General features: G+C 34.3%; 1 protein-coding gene across 1 annotated transcript in view; it reads left to right on the top strand.

The window, feature by feature from the left end:
• The window catches only part of CNTLN (centlein, centrosomal protein), a gene marked incomplete at both ends in the record, with an annotated part of 120,543 nt that overhangs the window by 16,095 nt on the left and 86,261 nt on the right, over positions 1-18,187 (top strand). The window contains 2 exons of the mRNA XM_008936994.1: positions 2,363-2,525; positions 11,608-11,799. Coding sequence (XP_008935242.1) covers positions 2,363-2,525; positions 11,608-11,799 — 355 coding nt within the window. The remainder of the gene's footprint in view (positions 1-2,362; positions 2,526-11,607; positions 11,800-18,187) is intronic.

The following is an 18,187-nucleotide window of genomic DNA, read 5'->3' as shown; positions in this document are numbered from 1 at the left end:
CCATCGCTTGTGCCCCCCCCCCCCACTCCTAGTTTAAAGCCCCCTTTATCAACCTGGCCTATTATAAAAGGTGTTCTATTCTGTGAATGTATTTGCATTGCACCGTTGGTCCTGAATAATTCCTGGTGATTAAGCATCATCTCTTTTCTGTGTGAGAATCAAATAAAAGAAGGTGTCCTTTGTAGATTTACAATGTAAAAATAGTACTTCATTCGTTAAAGAGGATAAAAGCAGCTGTAATGTCTAGCTGCAGGGTAAATGCAGTGGCTGTGTATTTCCGTCTCAAGAGTTTTTGAGAGTACAACTATTTTGGTTTGTGTAACTTTTTACTAAAAAAAAAACAAACAAGTTAGGATATGTCTATGAAGAAATAATTTTTGATTGTTAAAATGTGGTATAATGGAAACATGCCTTAGTTTCCTTATACTTAAAAATCCTTGAATTTAACATGAACAAACATTTTAATATCTTCTGACTCTATTGCAGTTCTTGGATGGCTGTGAGGTTTAGCTTCCTCCATCACCCCATCCCCTCCCCTTTAGGGTATGACTTAAAGCCTGATATAGTCAACAAAGAGTGACAGACACAGAAAACTGCATTGGTGTTTGCATACAAATTAAAAAGCAGCAATACAGCAGAGTGGTCTTAGTCACAGTTACTACCAACATTTCCAACAGTATCTGAAGGTTCGAAGTTCTGCCATGTTTTTCCTTTCCAAAACCAATTGAAGGTCTAATTGGAGAACTTATGCAAAATTAACATGATCTGTTTTAAACAGTGCATTTGCTAACATTATCAATGTGGCATTTTCTACTGTGTACTCACAGTCAGGGAAATGAAACAACTGCTTTACTGTAAGCCTGTTATACAGGGTGTTGGAAAGTGCTAATATATCAGGATGTCCTTATTTCTGCTGCTGGGCTTGAGAACAGACTTAAATTAATGCATATGAAGTAAGTACTGCAGTTATACTTTGCTTTTTTTACATAAAGAGTTCTGAATGCACCTCTACCATGGTTAATTTTGGGGAACTACTTTGTGTCTCGTTGAGAACAGTAGGACTTAAGCACTGTTAAGTAACCATGTCCTTAAGTATTCTCCATTATTGGCCTGTTAACAGACTTTCTTAACAATGCTTTTTTAACAACATTAAGCTGTGTCACTATGCTGTTATGGTGCACGTTATTTCAATTTTTATATACGTATTCAGATGTAGCTGTGGTGAACAATCAACATATTAAGTACTGGCACAGGTCTTAAATGTTTTTTTGTAAAGTTCCCTTAAAATTCTTTGTCATTTTGTGGTTTCACAGGAAAACACAAGGTTGGTATTGCTGCTTACTTTTGTACACTAATATTTGCCTGGACATCCCCAGCAGTATTATAGAAATGTAAAGATAACTCTTCTTAATGATAATTCTACTCAGGTCACATATGTGTTGGAGGTCACCAACAAAATTCTTTGAGGAAGCAAGGAGGAAAATAACTTGGAGTGATAAACTTCCATTTCAATAGCTGTAGGTAATACTAGTGTGAAATGTGCTTGTGAATTAAAAAGGGAATTAAGTAGGAAATATTTTAAAAGGACTAATGGAGTAATCTGAACTTTTAACATGTGTTACAGAACATATTCCAAGTTTTTAATCACTGTTTATAAGAAGTGAGAGTTACTGATCTTCTTTTCCCCCTTACTTTGTAAGGTCTTTCAGCATTACAGTAAAATTCTCAGACTCATCATACTAGGTCTATCCTATGGTTGCATTGCCATTAATTACCATTAATTATGGTTGCTTTTATTGTTATGTTATGTAATACATACCAGAGTTTACTTATGGTTGTTGCAGTATGCTGAACATGCAGAAAAAAAGTAGTTTATCAACAGACATACTTCCTGTGTCTAGTGAGTAGATGCATTTCAGAATGGACTCTTGCTTTACATGCTCTCTCCAAGTTAAGGAAAACTTTTACCTTTTTTTCTGATAATTCTAGTTAAAAAAAAAAATAACAAATTTATAGTCCATGTGTTCTAAATATTACATTTTGACACTGCTAAAGAGTTAACTGAATATTGATTAGAAAGTGGTGATGCAGTAGTGAAAATCCATTTATTTTAGAGCAGTTAGAGCATTAGAGGGAAATTGAAAGGCATTCCATCTTGAAACTTAACTGTTCTGTAGATATTTCACAAAAGTAAGTGATAAATATTTTATATGTAACTTCTAGTGTTTATAAGGCAATTAACAGAAAAATATATCAAAATAGGAAGCTCATTATCTACAATAAAATTATTTGAACACAATTTTTTAACATAGGTTATTGTTGTTCTTTTTCTTAATTTCTCTCTATTGCTTGTTTTGCACAGGAAGGAGTTACAGGAGCTGCAGAATCTTTACAGACAAAACATTGAACATACAGCACAGCAGGCTGAGCTGATAAAGCAGCTTCAGGCTCTCAATGCTGATACACAAAAAGTACTGAAAGACCAAGAAGATGCTCACACAGCTGAAACAACATCCTATCAAAAAGTATGTAATTCTGCTATATGATCACAGAGTTCATTTTAATATCCATCTGTACATTGTCAGTGGACAGAATAATCCAGGCACTGTGTAGTGTTCCATCCTTTAGATCTCTGGATCTTTGTTACCAAAACATGGTTGGCAGACTAACAGAGTTTATTGGCCTCATTACATCTCAACTTATATGGCCTCTTGCTTACGTTGGATTGATGAGCCTTAAAAATGTTAACATTTAGTTGCATCTGAAGAAAAATGGAAATGAATTGCCAAGCATATAAATTTTTTACGTAATTTTACATTACCTATTTTTCTTCTCTTACAGCTTTTGGTTACTAAATTCTCCAATTTATTTCTGATGTTTTAAGGGAAGGAAACTCCTTTCAATTCTAAAAAATGTGTTTGTGTGAATCTCGATCAATTTTACTGGTTTAAGATGCAAAACCATACTCAAAGGTTAAAAATTAAACAAAGTTAACTGGAAAAATTACTGCCATAATATCTTTTTAAATGGATAACTAATTAAAAAATTTTAAGTGGTATTTACATTTACAGAACAGATTCATATTTTTGATGAATACCAGAAAAAAAATGCTAATCCTGAAGAGGTATCACATGTACTACTCAGAATTTCTCTTGAGTTTAGCAAATTATATGGATATGTTTTTTCAGTCTGTAAGAACTACAGAAGTTATGTTTCCTTCCTTTTTAGAAACACTGAGAAGGAAGAAGACAAGGAAGAAGTTGTATATACAACTTTAATGTATCTTCCAGCAATCTTGGAACTATTTTCTGAAATATGTGTGTTGTTGGTGCTTTTTCAAAATAGAGGTGTTTCCCTTTATCATCTTACTTTGAGTATGGTCTGTGATAAAATTGTGAAGCTAGGCCCAAGTCAAGCCAGATTCAGTACTGGGTTTCTAAAGATGTGTTTGTTTAACCTTTTATAGAGCGTGGTGCCCAGTGCATTTGTGTGTACTTAACTCTGCACAAGTTTATCATTGACTGCAGTGATTGACTTTTATTCACTACAATAATAGCCCAACCAAAATACAGGTAGATTTCAATCCGCCGTTCAGAACATGTATGAGGCAAGGGGAGTTCTGCCTATCTGGGGCAAGACAAAATATGGTTTTATATATATGTAAATACAGAAGGTAGGTATCAGGAATGATTATTGCCATTTCTCATTCTGCAGCTAGTCCTTCTAAAGGTGTTAAATGGATCCTTTGAGTCACTCAAACACTAAAAACTGTCACATGTGAATATACATGAAATCTCTTAATCAGAGCTTATAAGGCCATATTCTTCCAGAACAGCTTTAAAAACTATAGCAGAATAGTTTTCATGAGACTGTTTTAAAGCATGACAAAGCTATGAAGGTCACTTTCCCTTGCGTAATAGTGATTTTGCTAGTATTACTTCAGTTTGGGAAAGAGCTTAACCTATCCTATGAAAAATAATTTTTCTATTATAAGCTACTTAGTTATTATTGAAAATTCATAGGTCTACTTACATAGCTATAGGAGCAAGCCACTTCTAACGTAGGCTTTGCTCAAAATTCAGGAGTGCTTCAGAAAGCCAGGTCACAATTCTTGGTCTGTCTTAGCAGGACTTAAGAATTCTTCCTAGCTGATCATCCAAGAAGAACAAGAACAATGTGGTTTTGAAGATAACTCTTTTTTTTTTTTTTTGATAGCTGCCAAAGACTTCCACATCATAGGTGACCCTAACATTTAGTGGCTTGGAGGTGTTGAATTCAATTTTTTTCCAGCATGGAGGGGTAAGGTTTGCCTCTTAAACCAGCAAAACCCAACTCAAATATTCTGACAAATTCCTCCTGTGGAAATGATACACTGCCTTTTTGTAAAATAAAAAAAAAAATTATCTAATGCACCTGGAATAAAATCTATTTTTTTTTTTTTAATAAAAACATGTAAACCAAGTATATATAAAGAAGTAACAAAATGAAGTAAAAACAAAGTGGATAAAAAGTTTTACAAGTTTTAAAAAGTAAAGAAACAAAGTAAAAAAAGGTAAAAAAAAGAAGTAAAAAACCTAAAAAATACCAGGAAAAGTAAAAAAAAAAAAGTTGTAAAAAGGTAGAGAACCCCAAGTAAAAAAAGATTCACCCCAAAGTTAAAAGAAGAAAAAAGTTAAGCTCTCTAAGTCAGGGTGGAATAGATCTAACAATGTTTGTGGCAAACTGAGTTGAGGGAATTTCAGAGAGGAGGAGGAGTTCCTTTATCATGACAATCCTGTGCTATACTTCTGGTCAGAACTGTGTAAGATACCTAACTGTATTTGCTTCAAAGTAACATACATTTTCCATATCACAAAATACACAGTCCTACTTAGGTCACAGAAGGTCTTTGGAAAACTCAGCATGTAGAAAATTAATACAAATGCCTATGTTTTCTTCGAATGGGAAAGACAAACCATTGCAGACAAATGCATGTTCTTTTTGTCTTCCCCGCATTAATAACATGCAGACAGCAACAGCTGGATGAAGGTGTGTCAGCTATCCCATAAACATACTCACAAAGGAGTATTTTCCTACTGCTCTGAATGTCAGTGAGCCTACCAGTGTATACATCCTGTTAAATATTGTCCCTTGCAGCAAGATCAACGAACTGCCTCTTTGGGGTCAGATAGACAGTATATGCTATAGCTGAGGAAACATGGTTGGCTCACGTATTCCAAATTCATTTTTCCAGTCTGCCATTTAGGAAGGGCCACTCTTTGTGCTGATGTGTAGTACAAAAAAGTATTCTGAATAAAAGAAAAGACATTTCTGATAAACTAGATCAAGGTCATGAACTTGCACTGGATTATGTGTAAATCCACTGAGGACCACAAATTCTCTTCCAAGTCTAGCTGTAGTGGGTAGCATACACATGTGAAGATCTGTAATCTTTTTTATCAAGTTGCATTGACTTGACATACTAATACCTTTTTTTTTTTTAAGTACAAGTTTTAAGGGTGCTGTGTTCTACAATAACTCCTTTATGTTAGACCATTTATGGAAACAAATTGGTATCTGTTTCATATTGCAGCTGTAGTTCTCATTCTAAAGGATAGGGAATATTTTTTAAAATGTATAGCATCTGTTTTAGTGGTCCTAAATGCTCCAGGGACTTAATTCCTGTGCTGGATTTAATGAGACTCAATAGATTTGTCCTCACCAACAATTTCAAGGTGGAGAGACTTCAATCAATACTAGGGATAATAAGACAAGAAGAGAATTCTGAACTCCTTAGCCAGCTTATCACAGTATTCTGAAATTTACAATTTAAGGCTTTTGCTTTTATAATGCAGTACTTTCCCTTGATCTGATGTGGCCTTTAGGTTCTTTGTTAATCATACTGATTAAAAATCTCTTAGTGATAGGCACTTCTGGTGAAGTGGAAGTACCGTTATTTGTCATTAAATAGGAAATCGTAATTCGTGTCCTGGAACTCGGCTCTCAAAAAGACTTACTGTGGATAGTGATACAGTACATGTCTGTGGTGAAGAAATGCATTGTTCAATAGTTAGATTTTTGGCATAATTCGAAAACAGTAAGAGTTTTCACTTATGAAGCATTGCAGAAGTCTGCAGGAGGTAGATAAAAATAGGATACAATCAGATTCATATTTAGATGTTTTGGTTAATTTTGTGCCTGAAATTGCCTTTGATAGTCCTAATTTCTTTCACATATGGTAAGAGCTGAGAAACTAATGGTCCAGTCAAAGATGCTGCAGCCCACACCAGTAATCTGAGTCAACATTTTTGTAGTTCACATGCTCTCACAGCTTTTATAGAAGGAAACTAGATCTTTAACAAAGATTGTCTCACACTTCAGTTCAAGCTGTGGTACCATTTTATATTGTTGGAAAATGTGTTAATTACATTAGCCTATTTATTTCTTGTGCTCCAAACACCAGTACAGTTGCTTGACACTAGTCACTAATGTTTGCAAACCATTGAATTAATGATTCTGACAATGGCAATGTATTTTTTTACAAGAGCTATAGATTGAAGAAATTATGAAAACTAGGGAGTCAGTGCAAGAGGAGAAAAAAAAAATCTTAACCTTAAATTTTCTTTAAATACGTCTGTGAGTAATGCCAGTTTTGATCTGAGTTAGAATTACGAGGTTTTATATGTAATGAGGTTGGTTTCACAATCAAGGATTTTAAATGATACCTTTTGCAGTATGAATTATTAACATTTTTCTGCATTACCTGGGGCTGGTGCTCTTCATAAGACTGATGAATGTTCTCTGACAGTACACTGTAGAGAGAGAAGAAACATAAATAAGGTTTTGCTAGCATTTCACGGAGAAGTTGTTGCTGATGAACACGATCTTTCTGGGAGGAACATGTCAGAATTTTTATATATTCAAAAAAGGAATACACAAACCTCACTATTAGATAGCCTTATCAACACCAGGAATTGCACAAAACTGATTAGGTGGATGAATATTAGAAGGCTCCATTAGTGGGTGGGAGAATCGGTCAGGAACGGGAAATACTGGATTCATTGAAGTAAACAGACTCATCAGTTTTGAAGTTTTGCCGAAAGTAACACTAATCACAAAATATTCTTTTATGTTCTCATGTGTTTGAGAAGGTGTATTGCTAAAGTTATCCATTTTACATGGTTTCCAAAACAACTTTATTTTCAATCATATTGTGCCATTAATTTGAGGAAAGCATGTCTTTTCTTCTAGCTTATCCTTGGGACTCTCACTTGCGTGGCTCTGATGTTATTTACATCCATTCTGTACTTGCTTTCAGTTTTTTTTTAACCTCTCAATTGTGTCTGACATTTTTCGCTTGCGTTATAGATAAGCTTCATAATCCCTCATCTTAAAAATTTGCTTTACCTCTGCTTTTCCATTTTAAAACTAAACACCATGAAAACGTTCCATCTATTCTGTCTGGAGTGCCTCTTCGGGCTCGCTATAGAGGTTCTCCAGCTGCTTTTTGCCCTTGTTTCTCTAAAATTCTCATAAACAGTGTGATCTTGTAACATGAATTTCTGTGATGGTGCTGTAATAGTTTCCCTTACAGCTTTAATGGTTCTTAAGATAGACTGACTTTTTTCACTTGTGTCATTACTACATGTTTGGTATTGCTGTATGTTTGGGTATGCTTACTCAGGTCTCTGTAATACACTGGAGTTTAGGGTACAAGCATTTAGATAAAACATTTAATGTAGAAGAATATTTGGTTTACACCTGGTGTATATTATTGACTACTGTTGCTTTAAATGGATGAGTCTACCTTAGTGTTACTTCTTCACAGGAGTATACTTTTGAAGGAAATCTCCTGGAAGTCTCCACTTCCTGTGTTTAGTTGATGTCATAGAAAAGTCTATGAGACCATTAACCAAATCCCTTTTACATTAATGAAATGGAAAATATTTTGGGACTGGAAAATGGGTCCTGGATGTTAATTGGCATGCAATAGACAGAAGCAGTCTAAACCTAGTTTGAAATAAATTCTGCACACTTGTATAATGTTAGCGTTGGTCATTTGTGTCAGCTGTCTCATTCTGCAGTTATTTTTCCAGTTGCACTATGATTCTGGCTAACATATAATACAATAGCTTGGGTGAATTACTTAGTTTTACTAGGTTTTCTTGGAATTCCTCAGGTTTTCTTGATCTGACCTAACTTAGTTTTGCCATCACAATTTTTTAGTGTATGTCAGTACTTTAACACACCCCACTGTTACCAAGCTGTTTTTATTGCATGTGAGCAGGCATTAGGGCCCCATTTTTCAGTTGTCCTGGAAGCCTAGCTTTGGTCTGGCATTTTTAGATTACTTGATGATGTTAAGTATACCTATTGTTCTAATGAAGTTTTCTGGCTGAAGTAACTCTTCCAATAGCTAGCAAAAAGTGTTTTCTTTTAAAATCAGTTTAATCAACACAGGAAATTTTTAGAGTAGCTGAGAAATACGAGATACTTTTTGTAGTTCAGCTAAGTTACTCTGCCTTCCTCACGGATAAATGATGCTCTTATGTCATATAGACTAAACTTATTCCAGTGTAATGATTTCAGATACTTACAGTCTTTGTTTTATTTGTTTTTAAGCACCTTCACCCATAACAGCATATGTTACATGTCAGAGAAAGGACAGCTCTAAGGCATTAGAACGAAATACTCAAAATACACTCAGTGCAACAGTATTTGTGGAGCAAAGTCTTATGTCACTGACTGTTGCCTTTTTTTTTTCAACTACCAAATTTCATAAAACGTATAAAGAATAATTTTCCATATTTTCCCCCTTTCTATCTTGTTAACGCAAATATTTTTCTAATCTTTTCTTGTAGATTAAACAATTTCCTGGGTAAATCTCATGTCTTACTGACATTTGTGTAGGGTATAACTACTCACTTATGTACAGTCAAGATTTCACTCCTCTTTTATATGAAGCTTGCTAGTTCTGAGATAAATAATTTACAATATTTTTGTCTTTCTTTTCGATTTTCTACTCAATGTTCTGTCTTTAGCCCTCTGATCTCCATTTTGCATCTTGTCTCTCTACACCTGTCTTTCTGTATCTTTATTAATGTTAAACCTGTTTCATTCTGTTGGGGAAGTCTGTATGTTCTGGAACGTGATTACTGCAATGTGATTAAATGTGGTACCTCTTCTAAAAGATGTTCAGAAATGAGCAGAAAACTCAAAAATAATGCAAGAAAAACAGTAAGCATATATTTAATGCATAAAACAGTGCATGCCCATAAAACAAAACACAGGGAGCCAAATGGAAGTTTGGAAGCCATTACCTCTGGATAAAATTTTTATTTTGAAATTTCCTGATGTTAACACTGTAAAAAAAAAAAAAAAAAGTCTTATAAACTAGTACATTGGTGGTGGTTTAAAAAAAATATAAACCTCAGTGTAAAAAAGCTGAATGGTGTGAATGTGGTTTTTTTTTTTTTTTCCAAATATCTTTTAGCTAGTTTTATAATTGAATTATGTGTGTTTTGTTATTCCAATGTTCAAAGCAGGAAAGGTTGGAAAACTTTATGCAAGTAAGAAGACATGCTATTTGTCTTGTCCTGACAAATGCTGACTACCTAAAATACCCATTAGCTACATGAGAGGATGTAGCTGCCAGTAGAAAAACACATCACATTTTTGATGTTTTCCATTCATCTTACTAGGATGCTACCTTTCAGGTACTATAATTACAACCACTTAAGTACTGCTATTCATAAAATCAGCAAATTGTCATACCAGTATGATGAAGCTAATGAGCTTATATAGGTATAGCTGGAAGTAACTGTGTCTTGATGTTCCATTTGTTTGGAAGGACATTATCTGAAAATGCATGTTTTTGATGAATGAGCTGTTTATTTTTGTGTGAGATACTTACTGATTTCTATAAGAAATTGGCTAATCTTGAATTTGCATTTCTAGAGGTGATAGGCGCTTTCTTAAATATATATGAAAGAATCAAGAGGCACAGAAATTTCCATGCAAAATTTTAATTATGAAGACTCAGAGTCATTGGAAATATCAGTCTATCTGGATGGACTCTGAGTGAATTTTGCCTGAGAGACATAATCTCTGATCTGCTTTGGAAATGGACAAGAAGTAGTTTACTTTGCCCTAAGTGGATTATTAGAGTCCGTGGGATTAGGAGATGATAGGAAGAAGGTAAGGAAGGGAGGTTATTGTTTCCAGATTTCTCTGAAAGTGTTAGGTAGACAGTTTCCAAATCTAAAACCGGTGATTATTTTTCAAAGGCTTTAACTTAGACTGAAGGGAGGAGAAGTGTATTATTTAGGTAAAGCTGACAAGACAAAGGGTAAAAAATAATATTTTTACAAGTAAAATTACTTGGTGAGTTCCTGTTGATAGTTTTCAAAGTTCTGATTTTCATATTTAGTGTGTTTCTTTTGGATAGAATGGCAGAAATAGATTTAAAAAAAAAACAAAACAAAACAAAACAAAAAGGAAAACAAACAAATAAAAAAACCCCAACCAAACAAGTCAAAACAAGAAAAAAACCAACAAACAGCTAGCTGTGGAAGTACAGTCTATTTTATGATACAATGAATAGTCAGAGAGAATATTGTTTATTTTGAGAGAAAAAGAACCATCAAAGCAATGAAGCACAGAAAGGAAGAAAGAAATGTATGCTTAGGTAGTAAAGCTGGAGAGACATCTATTTCCTTCAGAATCTGTACTGTTGTTTATTCAACTACAGGTTTATTTTTAAAACTTTTTTTTTTTTTTTGTATTTTTTAAACTTGTTAAGTTCTCTTATTCTTGCAAAGTAAGTTCATTGTTAGTTACATGGCCTGTACGGCTAGTTGTTACTTAGACGTAATTCTAGAAATTCTTTGTGTGTATGGCATCTCTTCTAAAGTGATTACAGAGTAGATACAGTCTTCTGTTTTCAGCAAGAACAGCTGAGCAACAGCCAGGGATAAGAACTTCTAATATAGTATCTGAGTTTTGTAGTTGATATAAAAAAAAATTCCCACAGAGTAATTATTTAACCAACCCTTTTACACTTCATACAAAGTGTGGTCGGCATTAGTGGACTCACTGTATTGCTATCAAAGATACATAAAAATGTTTTGAAAATCCAACTACTCCATAAAAAAGAAGGAAGGTATTTGGTGTTCTTGATCCTTTGCTTTTGTTCCCAGAACAGATTTTCAATTTTTGCCTATTCTCAGTAAGGGATTTTTTTTGTTTGTTTGGATTTTCTGTATTTTATATAACTGTTCAAGGAGTAAAATAGGTCTTGATTTTTAGGTGTCCATTTTCTTTCATGAATGCCATAAAGAAGCAACTGAAGCTGAGAACACTCTAATGTAAGGTGTGTTTTTTCTGTAAAAACTTATTTCAAACATAAAAGTTTAACTGATTATTACAGTCACTGTTTTCCAGTGTATAGAATGTGACAGGAGGCATCAGGACAAGTATAAAAGAATGTAAAAAAGAGAGCGTCATCTTTGTGGATAAGTTCCTGAAATTATACTTTCTTTTTTTTCTGTTTATATGGTTATCTGTCATTTGGTTATTGGTTAGAATTGTTTATTTTTAATACTGCTATTTGTCTTCTCCCCCTCATAGCTTTATAATGAATTGACTTCATGTTTTGAAACCGTTAAAACAAGTGAAATTCAACTGCAGCAAAGCTGTGCTTCTCTTCAGGATCAGTTACTTGGAAAAGATCAAAGGATTTGTCAGTTACAAGAGCAACTTCAGCAGGCTCATGCTGCTTTAAATGCAGTACATCAGAATGCTCCAAAATGTGAACTACAGGTGAGTCTGCTTCTAGAATAAGAAAAAAGTTGTTTCTTCTTGTTTTAAATTAAGCTTCAATACCAGATAGTTTTAAAGGAAATTGCAGGGCATTTTCTTAAGAAAAACTGTGCAACAATGCTATGAGGGTAGCGAATGGGGCAAAGCTGGAAGTGGGCAGATTCAGGCTGGACATGAGGAAGAAGTTCTTCATCATGAGAGTGGTGAGACCCTGGAATGGGTTGCCCAGGGAGGTGGTTGAGGCCCCATCCCTGGGGGTCTTTAAGGCCAGGCTGGATGAGGCTCTGGGCAGCCTGATCTAGTGGGAGGTGTCCCTGCTCATGGCAGAGGGGTTGGAACTGGGTGATCCTTGTGGTCCTTTCCAACCCTGACACATTCTGATCTGTTTTGGCAGAGGACTTTAGAGCCCTAATGGCTCAATGGTTGGACTTGATGATCTTGGAGGTCCCTTCCAACCTAAAGGATTTTATGATTCTAATAGAAGGAAATTCACAATTAAATCTGTCCTGGGAAAAAGACTGAGCAATAGTATCAGTATTTAACAAGGCTCTTATTTATATTCTCTAACAAAAATAGAACTGAAACCAAAGGGATTTTGTTACTGGAAACAAATTTGTAGGAAAAAACGGTGAAGATTCTGCATTTCCTCTGTAGAAATGAAATGTTTGTTACATTGTTGCCATTTCTAACAATGATCCTGACTTGTTACATTGTTCCTGGCCCTGCAACTGAAGATGAGAACTTAGATTTGAAGAAAGTATTATGGTGGGGAGAGATACTTGTCTAAAAATTTCTAAGCTTTAATGTGGAACTGTTATAAAAAAATCTGTCACTCCCACTAACAGGCCTTCAACACTGGAAGTGTACTAGGTCTTACACATATACCCCTGACATTTTTCAAAGGCTAATATATGAGTTCAATTGAGTTTGAAAGGCTTTGAAATGATCTACCCACAATGGTTTTGTAAACTCTGTGGCTTAGCTTCTTCCCTAGATTTTTCAATGAGGTGGACTTAAGCATTTCAGTTTTACTAGCACTCTTTCTCTTGATTAAGCAAAGAGAAAACATTTAAGATGCTAATGCACATTAAATGCAAAACTTCCCTTAGCATGAGTAGGCAAGGTGGATCTCTAATTAAGGATTATACTCGTGAGCCCAAAGGAACTTGAATATTAAGAAAAAAAATAGTGTTTAATTCCTCAGAGTTTGTGGAAGTAGTAATCTGCTGCAAAACAGAAAAATTAGAGAATGCAATGTCTCCTGGATGTTTTCATCATGGTCATTCCAGAGTTAAGGTTCTAGCTTTATTCAGAGTATTACTTAAACTTTTTGTCTTAAGATTCATAACCTGTATTATGTATATTAAGCTCCCCTTAATCTAATTATTTGATACTCCTGTTTCATAAATTATAAAATACATTATTTTAAGTCTTTCTTTTGGCATGTTTACCTCTTACTGCATTCTTGACCTTTTTCTGAATCTTGGAAATAATCAGTTTTTCTGTTAGAAGACTTTGGATTTTTTTAAAATGTTATAAATATAAAATCAGTCTCAAGCTGTTTCTGCTCTAAACACAGCTTTGGATTGTGGTTTTAAATGCTCAGGCCATGTTTCTGAATACCTAGTTCTGCTTTCATCATCTTGTATTGCCCTGAAGACTTTTTTTTTTTCAGTTTATTTTGTCAGACTACTTGTTTTATCATAAAAGGTTTTATTATATCCTTGGATTATATTCTTGAGGTTAAGGAGGTCTTTGTTGTCTTTGGAGGGAGGACAGAATGCTTCCCTCCGTGAGTATCACCAGTATTGTCTAACCTAGATATTTTGTGACGGTTTATTATATAGTCATATGGTATCCCTTGTGGACAAATATTTGGCATTGAATTTTGTCTTTATTATCCTGAACAGCTTAGTAGTGTTAGAAATTCTTGTTACTACACTAGCCTCCTACCTTTCTATGGTTTTTGAACATGTGGGACACCAAAAGTGACTCCCACTGAATAAACTAAGCATGTACTACTATTACTTATTTCTCTTAGTTAAAGCAGTTCTTTAACTGTAATGGTTTGGTTTTTTTTGTGTTTCCCCTTAAGACAGAGCAGTTGTGTCACTTTAAGAACTCTTAAAGTGTGGAACTTTGCAGAAATACATTTCAAATCCAAGTAGACAATTTTACTTGGATCAATCTTCTTTACTTCTAAGAAGTAGCTTAGGAAATTTCTGAGGTTGAAAGTAAGACTATTTTAGAAGCTAGTGAAAATCTACGTCTGGTGATTCAACTTTTGCTTGATTTCCTATGGATGGTTGAAATGAATTGCATGCAGTGTGAGTGAATTGTTACTATATATACCTTTCTTTTGATTTATTCTGTCTCCTAGTGGCATCTGAACTTGAAGTACATTGACCAGTCTTCTCCATGTAAACTGAGATCCAAATGTTATCTGTCCTAAATTGCTTAATAATGACCCTGTGTGCAAATAATTATTTTCCTATGGCCTTTTGTTGGCTTTCTGCAATGTTTCCATTTCAATTCTGTCTTGGCCTTTAAGACTTTCTGGCACTCTCCTTGTTCCCAGTGTATCTGAAGGAGTGTGTTTGTCGTGATTGTTCAGAGAATTTTCTGATAGTGAATGTAGATTCAGTGTGACCTGCAGAAATGTATGGACTGAACACTTGTGTGATCTGTCACAAGCTCGGTCATCATTTACCAGTGCTGGTGAAGAAGACATGGTAGGAAGCAAAAGCAGACATAAATGTATAATAACGAATGTAATATAGTAAGCTAAGTGTGGTGTATGACCCTTCATTTTTGAGTGAATTAATCTTAAACCAGGCTGTGGTTTAAGATGAGTGTTACCGAAGCAACCTCATAGGGAAGGAAATATGTATGGGAAGCATCCACAGTGGCTGTTTGTAGGAGAACCGAGCTGTTAAGCAGCATGTGCTTGTATGTTCGACATAGAATCACTATGCTTAATATTTTCTCTTGACTAGCATTATTCCATTCTGCTATAGCAAATATCCCAAATTTTTTTGAAAGGCCGTAGTATGCTTTTTGGGAATGCATCATAGTGCTCATTGTTGGCGACATTTTGATGACAGTCAAATTTCCCTTTACCAACTTGACTATCTTGCATAAATGTTAGGAATGTAATGATTATTGTGTGGTTACACAGCTGAGATTTCTGCAGGGGAATATAGTGACTGCCTATCATTACTTCCGTGACCTCTCAGATAACCGGAATCCTGGTCATCTGTGAAGTTCTGAAGTGATTAAGGGAACCTCCTAACTCATTCTGCTGTTGCTCGACTGCAACATCAGAACAGGATGATTTGGCATAGAGGATTAATTAACAAGACACCAATGCAATGTAGACATTTCTATTTTCTCTGTTACCTTTTTAAAACAATCCTTGCTAAAAATAAAAGTTGGTTTTAATGGCGACTGTATTTCTGCTGTGAAGTACTGATTTCTTGAGCATGCTGAGATTCGTGCCTTGCTGAAAGTTCATCCTGTGGGATATACTAACAGCCTGTCAACAGCACTAACATACTTTTTTTGGACTTTAGCTACCAAGGAAGACTATACATCAGTGTTGCGCATGTTACCACACACTTTTTCCTGGATTTGAACTTTTCTTGCTGTTGAAATCGTATTGTAGTCAAGCAAAAATCAGTTTTATATTATTGTCTTTATTATCAAGAATAACTCAGTTTTCTTTCATTAAGAGTAAAATGAGCCTTTTTGTAAGGTTGCACTCTTATGCTAGTCAGCATGGCACTCGCGCTGGTGAGGGCAAACTTTTGGTTGACTTTGACTATTTTGGAAATGTGTGTGATGAGGAATTTGAATCTGTAGTGAATTTCTATTTACAGCTTAATATATGTGCATTCAGCAGCTCTCACATACCTTTAATTAGAGAGATTAGGCATCAGTGAATTTGGAAGTCTTTTAGTTAGATGAATGCTCATGCTACTCAGTAAAAAAGAACAGAACAAAACCATTTAAAATAGTTTTCAAAACATAAGCCTGTGGGGCTTGATTAATTTAATCTCATGTAGCTGTTGTTTTGGTTCTGTTTCATTATTGGTATTCATTTTTAGCTCTGAGATGTATACCATACATTTAGTCATACTATTAGTATACCATAACTAGAACCCATGTGAATAGGAAATATTTAAATATGTTTACTGAACCGAAGCAGTCATTTCTGTCTTGACTGATACTTTTCATACGTGAGGAGACATCAAAGACAGGATTAAGAGATGATACTTGATCAAAGAACGGACATTTAGATGTTTTTAGTTTTAACTGTAGCATCTGACAGGTATGTGCATTCTACTAATAGAGAATTCAATTGCACTTTTATAACAGCATCTTTATTTCTCATTATGAAGTTTTTAAAAGTAATTAGAATGTAAAATACTGGTAAAACAATGAAAGTAAAAATTGCACACAGATGTAACCTAAGCTTATTAGAAAAAAAATGCTGATTTGTAACTAAAATGAAAATCTGAGTTTACAAATATTTATACCAGAAATATAGAAATAAAACTGGATCCATCACTGTCATGCAAAAATCCTTCAGGTCTTATTATCAGAATGTGACTTACTGGTTTTCTATCATCAGTATTTCAGTGATTTCAGTTTATTAGGCTTATGTAGTGCAGTCTTTCAAATACTGATTTTGATGAAAATAGAAGTGGTAAAAAAATTAGTTGGAGAGGGTAACTCATTTATTTTAGTGGTTCTAGAAGTTGCCCAGTATACGTAGGATTGCAATGTAAACATTTAAAGTGCATTTTTGAGGCTTAATTTTATATTTCTTGTTAATGATATGGCATAACAAGATGCAGATGCCCTGTTCAGTGTGATGCTGTAAATTTTGTTTATAGACTGGGATCATTTCGGTTACTGAAACTCATTCCTAACAAAATGCTTTTTATATTATACATTTTTTTTAGGTTTTAATGTTAGAAAACTTACCCATTTAATTTATTTGTATTAAAAATGTCTCAGTCTTGCACCCCCAATAGGTGAAAGCTTGCTAAAAATATCTTCCTGTTTTTAGAAATACTGAGTTTATCATAAAAAGCATGAAGATTGATCACAAAGATTTCAAAATACAAGGTGGGGGTTTTTTTAGCAGCTGACAAATACTGTAGTAAAAAGGTATTTGTGTAAGACAAGATGACATGAAATCATAGGGAACATTCAGAACTACGCAATATTGCAACACTTTGAGAAAGGGAAAAGACTTAATCAGTGTTTGCTTGAAGATATTAGCTTTTAAGAAAGTGAAATGGAACTGAAATTAACCAATTTAGGCAACACAATTTACTGAGTAAATAATTAGTCTTTAATGATGCAAAATATCAGTAGCATTTTTCAAGTTGTATTGCCCTAAGCTACAAACTACCTGCTATTTGGAGAGTATTATCCTTATAATAACAAGTATAGATTGTAGCTTGTAGCTTGTACAGTTAAATTTGTTCTGTATTTAAATATGTTTGTAATAGAAAAGTACCAGTATTTCCTGGTGTTTGCAGTCCCTGTACAGATTAGTATGATTCAAACTTTTAAATTTAAGACATATGTGATCTTCAATATTAATGATGTCATTTTCATCTTAGTTATATTTCTATAGCAAATCTGATAGGGTAGTTTACAGCTAAACACTCTTAAAAAAACCTATTACAAATGTATCTGATTCTCAGTCAAAGACGCTGTAGTAATTTGTTAGTTTCCAAACATTTATTTTATACCAATGTGTAATGCTACTACATTTAAAATGTCTTCTAAACAAGACTGAAAGAAGAAAATAAAGGTGTTGAAGTAATATTATTGTTTTTCTAGAAAACCTTTGTGTCTGAACTTCACAACAGTGGCATAATATAGGCACATAGAAAAGGAGTTTGTAGTTCAAGCCATACCCTTGTCCTTAGAAATGCTGTGTGGAGTTAGCACCATCTGACAGAGTCTGTGAAGTCATTGTTCTATCAGGATCACAGAATACTAACACTTGACTACCATAAAATACAATTTTGGTTACAGTTGGGTGTGTTTTTCTACTGGGACTCCACTTGCAATGTCAGAGGTGTGCCAGAATGCACGCTTGTGTTGCCGATTAAACAAGAAGTAGAGATTTTGGGCAGGTTTTGAAATTATTTTTTAAAAAATGGAAAGAAATAGAGTGTACTTTAGGAAGGTACTGCATAACTTTTGAAAACTAATCTACATCAATGAACAATATTCAGAAAGGACCGAGATACCGAAAACCTGGGGTTTATAATGGAAAGAGCAACTCAACTTTAACTACTCTATAGCAGTGCTATTCATGCCACTATAATAAAACTTAAGAATGTTTAGTGATTTTTTTTCCCTA

This window comes from Merops nubicus, unplaced genomic scaffold (genome assembly GCF_000691845.1).
Source record: "Merops nubicus isolate BGI_N331 unplaced genomic scaffold, ASM69184v1 scaffold9713, whole genome shotgun sequence".
NCBI classification, from domain to species: Eukaryota; Metazoa; Chordata; class Aves; order Coraciiformes; family Meropidae; genus Merops; species Merops nubicus.
Note: the sequence above shows the minus strand (reverse complement) of the source record. Positions and strands in the feature narration are given on the sequence as shown.